Consider the following 12,628-nt stretch of genomic DNA (forward strand, 5'->3'; position numbering starts at 1 on the left):
CATTCCACCTTTATTAGGTTTCCAAGGGAGCAGAACTAAAAAGTTTGTTTATATAGAAAGAGAAGGGATGAATTCCTGGAAATGGAATTTCTGAGTCAAAGGATACACACACACACACACACACACACACACACACACTGTATACTTGGATCAGAAGTCTGTTTAGATAATTAAATAGTTGCAGTTTATATACATCATGATCCAAGTTAGCGAAATTATGAAAAGAGTGAAATTAATGCTTGTGCTGACTGTTCTCATCTAGGTGACCACAGAGTAACAGTGATAGAAACTTATGGAAGACATGAACACTTATTTCTCACATGGACACTTCAGTTTGTTTTCCTTAAGCAATTTTCCCAAGTAATTCCCTTTAGAAAGCTGTTGATTGACCAGAAATGAAAATTTATTTACTTTTCAATAGAAGACTTGAGAGTAGTAATTGTATTAGTTTAATTAAACTACTGCCTTTCTCTGAAATCAACTTTGTGTCCTTGAACTATTTTTTTTTTAAAGATGATACTTAAGTACCTAAGATGACCATTCAGTGTTCACCATGATGATTAGAAGAATAGCCAGAACTTCCCAAAGATAGAATGTGCTTCTTTAAGAGACAGTGAATTCCTTACCATTAGGTGACCTCCTGGTAGGAATTTTACTATATGAATTAAGACATTGGATAAATAGACCTTGATGTTATTTGGGGTGCGTCATGTGACTCCTCTGATCCTATGGATTCTGTGATACTTATTTTGCATATTAATATGTATTTCTGTGATCACAAAGTGTAGAGGGTTAGTTACAAAAGCATTTTCTTTGTAATTAAGTCAAGTATTCTGTTCCCCACTCCAGTATCTGAGCATCTGTCTCAACCACCCACTTTACTTTGCATGGATAGTATAATGTTTTTACAGTATTTCTATTTCCTTATTTCATCTTCAGTTTCATCATAGAATTCTAAAGCAGGTTATCTGTCATTCCAGGGAAATAGTACACAGTATAAGCATTTGAGGCAGAAAGTAGATTTTGCTTTAAATTTCAGTCTTGTCATCTTAAAGAAAGCTTATGTATTTCACTATTTTAAGTGAATATTTTGTCAGCTTCTCACACTTGTAACATTTTAAATATACATCAAAGTAATCATGGAAATTATTGGGAGTCCAATTTTCTAACTAAAATCTGTTGGTGATTTTCAGAATGAAGCAATGACTGGTTCTCACACCCAGAACCGAGTCCTCTCTCGAATCACTCTGGCATTAATGGAGGACACTGGGTAAGACAGCTGTGAGAATTTTATATGAATTGTTCGTTAAAATGAAATGAATATTAATAATAATAAGATGGAAATGAATATTAGCTTAAGAAAATACCAGCATTTTACACTGAAGTAAAATAGACCTATTTTTAAAATTTTGTGTAATTAGCTATCCATTACCTATATCAACTCCATTCATTCATTCATTCAATAAATGTTTGAGGCCCTGAGGTATAGTAATGAATCCCTGACATATAGAACAAGATCCCTGGAATTATAGGATTTGTTTTTTTAATAAGTGGAGGCTATGCTAATATGTAGGAAAGACTAATATAAACAGTTTTTGAAATTGTAAATGAAATTGGTTATGTCTAGATTCCTGGTTTTTAAAGCAGTAGGACTTTCTTGTAAAGCAATAGAATACTGTTTTTAAATAACTCCAGTGGGAATCTTTTTCTGTGTGGGCTCTAGGTTCTTTTGACAAGACTCGGATTTTGATAGCCTCCTTGCTTTTTGTTATGGCAAAATGTAGCAGGCTGACCTGCACCCACCTTATTCTAGATGTGGGCACCAGCCAGTCTTCAGGGAGCACTGGAATGCTTCTTTAGATGGAGAATAGCTTTTAGAAACCACAATCTAGGCACTGTGTTTATTGCTACTGGGTTGTCACTGCTTCTCGTCGTTTTCAGCAGACCAAGTTGGGAAATTCACATTTTTGAAAAGAAAAAAAAAAGTGTTGGATTCTTTTTAGTGCCATTATAATGCTTTTCTATTTATCCCTGAACAGGCAATGGCCAACAAACGTGGTCCTGCTGCTCTATTTAACAACCTATTTATATAGCCCTTCTGTAAACAATGCTAGTTTAAGATACCAGTAAGATATAAAAGTGTTGTGGAGTGTGTGAGTCATTAGTGAAATCATGGCACTCGTGACTTTTATAGCATATTTTTCCTTTTTCTGAGGCAACAGAAAAATGAGCCAGATGTTTCTAAATATCTGGCAATATCTGTAAATTGTAGACATGGAAATTAATTTTCATAAATCCATAAGACTTCAGTGTAGATTAGCTGAGTTGCTTTTCCCGGTAAAAGACATTATCATATTTCTATCCAGAACCCTGGGAATCATCCTTCACACCTCCCTCTCCCCACCTCTCACATCCAGTCAATCATAAAACTTGCTTGATTTTTAGCTTTTCAGTATCCCAGGAGTCTGTGTACTTTTTGGGTCACATTTATCAAAACCACTGTTATCTTTTGCTTGGATTACTATAGTAGCCATTTTTAAATGTCTCCCTGTATCTTGAGTAGTCCTTTCTACTGCCCAAAGACCTTCACATATTCTGTACAAATGTCTTTTAGAAGTTTTTTAGGTATGGTGTCTCACACAGTAAGAAATACATCATGACCAAAGTACAAACATATGTATATAATGGTTAAGAGTGAAGTTGTTGATGACAGTGCCAAAACCATTCAATGAGGAGAGAATAGTTTTTTCAACAAATGGTACTTGGACAACTGGATATCCATATGCAAAAGAATGAACTCCAACCACACATGATATACGAAAATTAACTCGATAGTTCAAAGACCTAGATATAAAACTAAGACTGTAAAACTCTTAGAAGGAAACGCTGGTGTAAATCTTCATGATATTGGACTAGGCAATGATTTCTTAGATATGATACCAAAAACAACCAAAGAAAAAGATAAATTGGACTTCATGAAAATCAAAAACTTGTGCTTCAAAGGATACTATCAAGAAAGTGAAAAGAACTCACAAAATGGGGGGAAATATTTGCAAATCACCTGTCTGATATGGGTATTAGTACCCTGAATATATAAAAAACTCTTACAGCTCAAAATAAAAAGACAACCCAGTTTTAAAATGGGTGAAGGATTTGAATAGGTATTTCTCCAAAGGTGTATAAATGATTAATAAGCACATGAGATGATTCTCAGGATCATTAGGGAAATACAAATAAAAACTACAGTGCCACTTCACACCGACTAGGATGGCTATAATCAGGAAGACTGTAGCAAATATTGATGAGGATGTAGGAAAATTGTAACCCTCATACGCTGCTGGTGGGAATGTAAAATGATACAGCCACTTTGTAAAATATTTTGGCAGTAATTTACAAAGCCAGACGTACTCATACCACAACAACCAGCAATTATGTTTAGTAAAATAGGGATAAAAAATGGTATCTACCTCGTAGAGTTTTATGAGCTTGAATAAGTTAACATATGTAAAGCCCTAAAAAAAAAAAAGTAAAGCCCTTAGTACCGAACTTGGCACATTATAAGGACCAATTAAGTATTAGCTATTATATATATAACTAAATCATTCAGAGGTTCATGAAATAATATTTACCCTTACTACCTACAGTGCAGTCCTCTTTTTCTATTGATTTTTTATTTTTAAAAAATCTTCTATTATGCAATTTTTTATAGCTATATTCTATTGATTTTAAAAGAGAGAGTGAAAGAAACATTGATTAAGATCCACTAAATTGATTTCACAGCTCCCTAAATGCCACCAAGAAATCTTGTTTCTAATTGTTCCCTCAGCTAACTTGTGCTTATCCTTCTGGGTTTAGCTTTAAGTCGCTTCCTCAGAAAAACCTTTTCTAATTCCCCAGATTAGCTTAGGTTTCCCTATTAATGTGCTCCTATTAGCACCTTATACTTAGCCTGTGTCATACTCATCACACTTGGAATTTTCTTTTTTGTATTTGCCTTCCCCACTAGGTTATAATGTTTGTGAGGGCAGGAACTGTTTCTCCACTGTGTAGCCTTAGCATTTAACACGGTGCCTAGCACACAGGAAGTGCTTAATAACTGTTGACTAATAGTACAGGAAGAACTGCAAAGAAAAGATATCAAGAAGGTTTCAAGAAATGTAGCTGGAGTGCCCAGCTGGTGATTGAGTGACGTGGTGCTGATACTTTGCATCCATGAACCTGTGCTAGATATGGTCATTCCCAAGGGAATCTAATTACTTTATATTTTATTCACTGGGAGAAGGACTTCCTAACCTAGGCACTGCTAAAATAACCACTAGTGTGCAAGACTGGGGGCACCTGTTACTATCCAGACACCTTGACCTGCTGTGATACCAAGTTAGCTGGTCAGCGGGACTCACTTGGTAGCTGTAGAAGTTGCAGGCATTTTGGTGTTGGAGTGCCGGGCTTCATTTCTTCAGGTTCTGTCTGAGTGAGACAGTTCTGTTCTTTGGAAGGGGAGAAGGTTTGAAAGATGCTATGTCATGTATTTCTGCTGTCTCAGATTTTGTGGGAAGTGCTGGAGTGGAGAGGATGATTCTTATCATTCCCCCAGCCTTTGAGCCTGTGTTTTTATTAACTATTTTGGTAATGCTGAGGGGACAAGATATAATACAAACATGACAGAAACTATTTTGTGTAACTTTATAACTTCTGTAAACTAATCTTGTCATTAAGAATAAAGAAGCAAAACTAATAAAAGTAGCTTCATTGCCTTTGATTAATTTTGTCAGGGAAGTAAATCAATGTGTTTTTGTTTTTCTGAAATTGAAACATTTGCAATGTGTTGGAAATAGTATTCATTTATCTTATTTTTTTTAACATTTTTTATTGATTTATAATCATTTTACAATGTTGTGTCAAATTCCAGTGTTCAGCACAATTTTTCAGTTATTCATGGACATATACACACTCATTGTCACATTTTTTTCTCTGTGTCATTTATCTTATTATAATGGTGTAGTATTTAGTCACAAACAGGGCCCATACTGATAGAATATTATAAATTCAAGACCAGGGAAGCAAGAAACTAGGGCCAACTGGACCAGATTAGGTAGAGGCCGGCCAACTAGTAATTCCACTTTCCTTCCTCAACTTGCTCCCTTCTCTTTTTCTCTCATTCTTTCTGTTTCTTTGCCTTTTATTCCCCTTGTCTCACACGTTAACTACTTTCTACTCTATGACTTCTGTCATTTTTGAAAATTATAATGAAACATGGTTTGATTTTGATTTTTTCAAATATGAAGATACTCTTAAATACTCACATTTCCTTCAAGACTAAAGTTTCCCGGGCCCTGCTACAGTGATCTGTACAGCAATCCTGTGCAGCAAGAGCTTTGTTCATAAATGCTCATCTGTGGTGATGGTCACCAAAGTCCTTTTTGAGGTCCTAGTTTGCTCATTGTTAAGATTTGTCATTGGTATACTAGAGTCGCTTTTTAAATGACAGTAATATAAAGTGCTTTGTTTGAATTTTTTCCACAGCTGGTATAAAGCTAATTACAGCATGGCTGAGAAATTAGACTGGGGCCGAGGAATGGGTTGTGATTTTGTTGAGAAGAGCTGTAAATTCTGGATTGATCAGCAGAGACAAAAGTAAGGATGCATTTCTTCACAATGTCTTTGATAACAGTTTATTTCCGATGTTGTTCTTTATCTAGAGCCTAAAATGTCCTATTTTCAAAATGTGGTCCAAACAGTTCAATTTCAAAATGTATAGAAAACAATCTTTGTCATAATATCATAAGTAGCCACAGTATTGTTTTAAAGAGTATACCAAAAGAATCCACATTGTGACAGCCAGAACCATAAAACTTTTCTGGTTAGCTTATTATTCATAAATAAATTTACTGCAAATTTGTTTCATACTCTTCATTTTCATTCTTACTTGTTTTCTTCAGAGAATGTACTCATAAACATAGATGCAACTGTTGATTCAGTATCAAAAACATAAAACTACTTTTGAATACTGGTTCTCTAATCTGAATGCATATCATAATTACCTAGCAAGCTTTTTAAAAAATATAGTCTCCAATTTGGGGGGATACACACATGTTTATATATTTATAAACGTATATATTTTAAAACTTTTTAAGGTGATTGTAGATTCACATACAGTTGTGAGAAAATAAAAATACAGAGATCCCATATACACTTGTATCCAGTGTCCTTGATTGGTAACGTCTTGCAAAACTGTAGTACAATATCACAACCAGGATATTGACATTGATACAGCCAGATACAGAACATTTGGATTCCCAGTGGGATCCCTCCTGTTGCCCTTTTGTAGCCATACCTGCTTCCCTCCCACCCTATCCCTCCTTAACCCCTGGAAACCACTTATCTGTTCTCCATTTTGTAATTTTTTCATTTCAGAAATATTATATAAATATCTCATACTGTATAAAGCCTTTTGGGATTGGTTTTTACCACTAAGCATAATTTTCTGAGAATTCATCCAGTTTGTTGTATTTATCAATAGTTTGCCCATTTTTATGGCTAAACAGTATTCCATGATATGGATGCACCACACTTTGTTTTATCATTGACACGTTGAGGGACATCTGAGTTGTTTCTCATTTGGGGCTGTTATGAATAAAACTGCTATAAACATTTGTGTACAGGTTTTTGTGTGAACATAAATCTTCATTTTTCCAGAGTAAGTGCCCAGGAGGGCAATCAATGTGTCATGTGGTAGTTACAAGTTTAGTTTTGTAAGAAACTGCCAAACTCTTTTTCAGAATGGTTATGCCATTTTATATTCCAACCAGCAATGTATGATTAATAATTTCTCCACATCCTCACCAGCATTTGGTATTGTCACTGTTTTTTACTTTAGCTGTTCTGAAAGGTAGTAGTGATACCTCATTGTGGTTTTAATTTGCATTTCCCTAATGGCTAATGATGTTAAATATCTTTTTATGTACTTCCTTGCTATCTGCATATCCTCTTTGGTGAGATGTCTCTTCATGTCATATGCCAGTACGGCTTTTAATCCTCTTAATAGGGTTTCTGTGGAGCAGAAATTTTTACTTTTGATTAAGTCCAAATTATCAGTTTGTCCTTTTGTGAGTCATACCAATGCCTGGTTCCGACCTTCAGACATTCTGATTCATTTGGTGTGGGGAACAAGGTGGGCATGGAGATTTAAAAAATCTCTCTAGATGATTCTAATGTGTAGCACAATTTAAGAACAACTACACTAGATCAGGTTGTAGTACTTGAGTTAACTAGTTGTCCCCAAAGTAGCTGCAGGCTGCTTCCTGCCACTGCATATGAGCTGCTTTTCTTGTAGCAGGCTTATAACTCAGACGTCAGACTTCTTAGTAGAAACTATGAGTGATTCAAACTGCTCTGAGACCTTACCCAGGTGAGAGAAGAAACAAATAACATCTTCTTTAACACAGGAAGTACCTGTGATTTAATGGGCAAGCACTGGACTTGGAGAGAAGTTTTTAAAGTTCCAGCTCTGCCCCTCATGAGCTGTATGACCCTGGGCAAGCTGCTTGTCTCAGACTTCTTACCTACCAGTAAAATGAAGATACTAGTTCTACTTTGGAGGCTTCCTTTTAGGAATGATAATACTGTTTGGGAGTTCTGTTAATCATTAAATACCAGATAAATGAAATGATTCAACATCACATTATCCCCAGACATAGGTCTGTAATCTGACTACATCACAATCACTTGGGGGAAACCTTTCAAAAACATAATATAAAAATTAAATGTAAGTCCCACTTTCACTTCTTGGAAGGTGTAGATGTACTTTTTCCTGTTCCTCCTTCTAAGTACAACTAAGAAGTCTAGGCATTATCAATAAACATAAGAAGGCTCTGAAAGGTAGAGGAGAAGGCAGACTGGTTAGGGACCTTGGAACTCCATTTTACTGGCAAAAGTGAAGGAGGAGATGAATAGGATTTTATTTAATGACAGTGAAATATTATAATACATCTAGCATTAATCTCTGACACCTACATTAAGCATTTCCTTTACCCTTTGAAAAATAAGTTTTTAACCTGGTTTAGCAATTGGTTTTAAGGTATTAAAACATTGAAATTGTAATGGAAAAGACAAACCGTAGAATAGACTTGTAATAACTTCTTTAGAGTTTGGTACCCTGTTGTATATCTTTGTCTGCAGGAGGCAGATGCTGAGTCCTTACTGTGACACGCTCAGAAGTAATCCATTGCAGTTAACTTGCAGACAGGACCAGAGAGCAGTTGCAGTGTGTAATTTGCAGAAGTTTCCGAAACCTTTACCTCAAGAATATCAGGTAACACTTGTTTGGGGCACAATTTCAGGAATCGGCTTTTTAAGAAAAAGTCTCCATTTTTAATTAGAAGAGTGAATTCTCATAAGTTTTTCAATTTATAAGGCCTCATTTGTTTTCTATAAGTTAGAAAAAATGAAGAATTTCTCCATTTCTTTATAACCAATATGTTAATTGATAGCAATTTATTAGTATCTAGCAATGCCTATGGTAATGGTAAGAGACATTTAGAATATTTATTTTGATCTATTTTCTAACTGTTTGTATTTTCTTTTTAATTGTTTCCAAAGTCTTTGTCTTTAATTTACATAGAAAACAAGGTTCTTTAAAGAAAGTAACTAAAATACTCTAATCCAATTAATTAGAAGGCTTGGAAGTTCTAGTTTAGAAAAAATTATCCTAAAAGGTGAAGGAAATGGTCCCACATGTTCAGTCTGAATCTCTGAGTTGACCTCAAAGTTTTTGTTGATGTGGCTATCACTAAAAAACCCTGAGCTCTGCCTGCCATTGACAAAGGACCTATTAGTCAAAAATGGTATCACAGAAGCAAATTTAAAGTGATTGTTAAAAATGAAAATGAATGTATGTATGTATATGCATGATTGGGATATTGTGCTGTACACCAGAGAAAGACACATTGTAATTGTACAAGAAAGGAAGGAAGGAAGGAAGGAAGGAAGGGAAGGAAGGAAGGAAAAAGAAAATAAAAGAGAAAAGAGAAAGAAAAGAGAAAAGAAAAAAGAAAAGAAAGGAAGAAAGAAAAGAGAAAGGAAGGAAGGAAGAAAAAGAAAGAAAGAAAGGAAAGAAAGAAAGGAAAGGAAGAAAAGAAAAAAGAAAAGAAAAGAAAGTGATTGTTGCTTAATTTTGAGCTTCCTACATACGTTTATGACCCAACTGAGTGCTTCAGACACTATAAGATAGCAAACATGTTTCTAGGCTTAGTAATATAATTCAGTGAGTTGGTATAAAATGTGAAATCTTTACAATTTATCTGGTACCTGTTCCTTTGGTATTCAAAGTATTATATATATATGATGTCACTCATTTGCTTGCAGTTCAAGTTTGTCAAAACATGTAAGTTGTCTCCCAAAAACACTTGAAGTACGTTATATTTAAAATATCTTAATTGTATGCATTAGTTTTGTGTTTTGTCAACTCTTAAAACTCTTCCTATCCATTCTTTTAAAACGTTACTCTAATTAAAAACGTAGACTAATTTACTCAACTTTGCTTATCTCTAAAACTACAACAGCCTTGAAATACCCCTCAGGTAGTATATTGCATTGTACTACGAATGAAGAAAAATGGATTAATATCTTCTCTGTGCTGTACAGCATTAGAGACGGTTGCTATAAATTGTCTGTGGACTTTATTTTGTTTCTTATACTCCTGTCTTCCTAAAATTTTTTTCTTTGTAGTACTTTGATGAACTCAGTGGAGTACCTGCAGAAGATTTGCCTTATTATGGTGGTTCAGTAGAAATTGCTGACTACTGCCCTTTCAGTCAGGAATTCAGTTGGCATTTAAGTGGTGAATATCAGCGCAGCTCTGATTGTAGAATATTGGAAAATCAACCAGGTTAGTAGTTTAGTGAAATTAAGTGATACATACATATATATACATATGAAAAGTGTGTGTCTGCAGTATAAAATAGTGGTTAAGGGCACAGACCCTGGAGCCAGATAGTTTGAGTTTGTGTTGTGGTTCCACTGTTGTTCACCTGTTCGAAGTAACTTCTCTCTGCCTCAGTTTTCTCCTCTGTACAAAGGGGATAATACCTATCTTATAGATTTGTTGTGAGAATTAAATGAGTTAGTAAAGTAAGTGCTTAGAATTATGACACAAAGGATTGCTAGCTGTTAGATACACTTGCACGTGTGTGTACACACACTACCATTTAGTAATACCTTACATCTGCATGACACTTTTCATTTACAAAGCACTTTCATTTTTATTATTCATTTCTTCTCAAAACCTGATGAGAGAAGGTATTATTGAATTTCAAGGATAAGGGGAGAGATACTAAGTAATATAGTTCATTGGTGTCAGTGCAGGATCCTCCAGTGCAGAGCTCTTTTTATTAAATTGTATTAGGTATCCTATTTTTCCCTCTCCTAAGGAGTGTGCATTTTTTGTACTTTAGAAGTAACATGTCATTCTTCAGATATCAGAATACTATTCTCCCATGGCTAGTAAGATGTATTGCCATATTATTTATTCCCTTTTATATACATAAGTGAACAAGTCATCAAAGGAATAAACAGTATGGCAATTGAATATTCAGCAATAATAACTATAGCTCATACTATCTTTGTAAACAAAATCTTCTCATGTCTGATTTGTTAATGAAGAACAATTAGTAGTTTTTCTCTCTGTGGTCATCAAAATTTTCAACCTGATTCTTTTTCTTCCCCCCTTTTGCCATACTTTATTATAGACTAAGTCATTTACAATTTAAATTTCCATATTTTTTTCCCTTTTATCCTTAAACCTAGCAGATTTAACTGGATTTGTACAGTCATTTTTATTCATCACTTATCTAGTTAATAAATGTCTAAAGACTTATGATGTAACTACTCAGAAGTTCCATGTTAAAGCAAAAAAAAAAATGCACATATCTATCAGTTATGGGTTTGCATAAGATATAGTATCACATTTTATTATTTTAGAGCTGGAGTTGGCAAATGTTTTTTATAAAAATCAAGATAGTGAATATTTTAGGCTTTGTGGGTCATACAGTGTCTGTTGCAACTTCTCAGCTCTGCTGTTATAGTGTGAAAACAATTATAGATAATATGTAAATAAGTTAGTATGACTTATCTTCCAGTAAAACTTTATCTATAAAAACAGATAGCTCTCAGGATTTGACCTGAGGGTTGGCCTCTCCCCTCCTTTTTTGTTTTTTTTTTTTTTGACACTGATCACTATGTGTTTTGAGGACTTTGAAATACTCATAAATTAAAAAAATATAAAGCTCTGTTTTATTGTTTTACATTTTCTTTCTTAGCTTATAAAATTAAAGATTTTTCAAAGCTGACATAAAATTCTAATCCTTGTAATATTTCAAAAGAGGATAATTGTACTCTCTACTTTCAGAAGATGAAACTTACTTATATTAAGTGTAAAGAGAGAAAATTATTCATAGGTTTTAAAGGCTTCATTCCTTTGTCCATTAGCTATTTAGAGATCATTTCATCTACCGGGTAACTACAGATTTGTGTTTAGTCTAGACTAGATCAGCTTGTTATTTATGGACTTCCAGGAGATGGCATAAGTTGAAAACATAAGAACATTTTGCAAAAGTAGCAGCACCCCAAAAACAGTCTTCATTTTATAAACCACTTGGCCCCATCCTGTCATGGGTCACTTGAGAGGTGACTCCCATTTAGGCCACATTGAAGGTGATCTTTGTACTATTTCCTCTGTATATTTAACTTAGATGCTATAGGTCCAGTGTTAGCTCTTATTTCTGATAGACTCATTTTTCCCTACTAATTCCTTCACTGAGATCCCAGTTTGAGTTTGGAACCCTGTTTCTCTCGACTTTTTTAATTGAAAATATCCATGAAACATGTTGTTTTTTAAAGTAACTTTTAATTGTAAGAATGAGCCCAAAGTCAGTTTTTAAGAAAACTTTTCTCATTTGCTTCAGACCTTTTTAAAAACTATGGTGCTGAAAAGTATGGACCTCATTCAGTTTGTCTAATTCAGAAATCAGCATTTGTCATGGAAAAGTGTGAGAGGAAGCTGAGTTACCCAGACTGGGGGAGTGGATGCTATCAGGTAAACCATATGGTTGTTAATAATTATATCAAATACTATATAATTTTATCTCGTTAAAATACATTTTATATTTTTATATAGTTAATTTTTATTGATTAATACTTTACCTTATTTATGTAAACATTAGTTTGGATGCTTGTGTTTTGTCAAAATATTATATCTTTGAGAGAAATTACCTTTCCCCATTTGTTTAAAAATATATGTAGTTGCTATAGATCAGCAAAGTTTTATAATAATTTTGCTTCTGGGCATTTATGCTAAGGAGATCATGAAAAATATATAATTTTGTTCTTAAATACTACTTTTAATGGAAAAAATTACAGTTTATAAGTTCTGAAGAAAGCATGGCTATAAGGATTAATAAATCAACTACTGATTAATAATAGATCTTTTCCTTGAAATTAGATATCCAAAGGGGGTAAACTACTGTTTTCTTAATTATCATATTTTCACATCTAATTTAAATAACTGCATCACCTTATTAAGAACTTATTAAGATACAGGCATTCTGTAACTTAGGAACATCCAACTTACTGA

The 12,628-nt window shown here is 34.0% G+C and overlaps 1 protein-coding gene across 1 annotated transcript in view; it reads left to right on the forward strand.

The window, feature by feature from the left end:
* The window catches only part of LMLN (leishmanolysin like peptidase), a 58,735-nt gene that overhangs the window by 29,464 nt on the left and 16,643 nt on the right, over nucleotides 1-12,628 (forward strand). The window contains exons 11-15 of the mRNA XM_031454501.2: nucleotides 1,194-1,270; nucleotides 5,524-5,634; nucleotides 8,179-8,311; nucleotides 9,727-9,886; nucleotides 11,961-12,091. Coding sequence (XP_031310361.1) covers nucleotides 1,194-1,270; nucleotides 5,524-5,634; nucleotides 8,179-8,311; nucleotides 9,727-9,886; nucleotides 11,961-12,091 — 612 coding nt within the window. The remainder of the gene's footprint in view (nucleotides 1-1,193; nucleotides 1,271-5,523; nucleotides 5,635-8,178; nucleotides 8,312-9,726; nucleotides 9,887-11,960; nucleotides 12,092-12,628) is intronic.

The sequence above is a fragment of the Camelus dromedarius genome, chromosome 2 (assembly GCF_036321535.1).
Source record: "Camelus dromedarius isolate mCamDro1 chromosome 2, mCamDro1.pat, whole genome shotgun sequence".
NCBI classification, from domain to species: Eukaryota; Metazoa; Chordata; class Mammalia; order Artiodactyla; family Camelidae; genus Camelus; species Camelus dromedarius.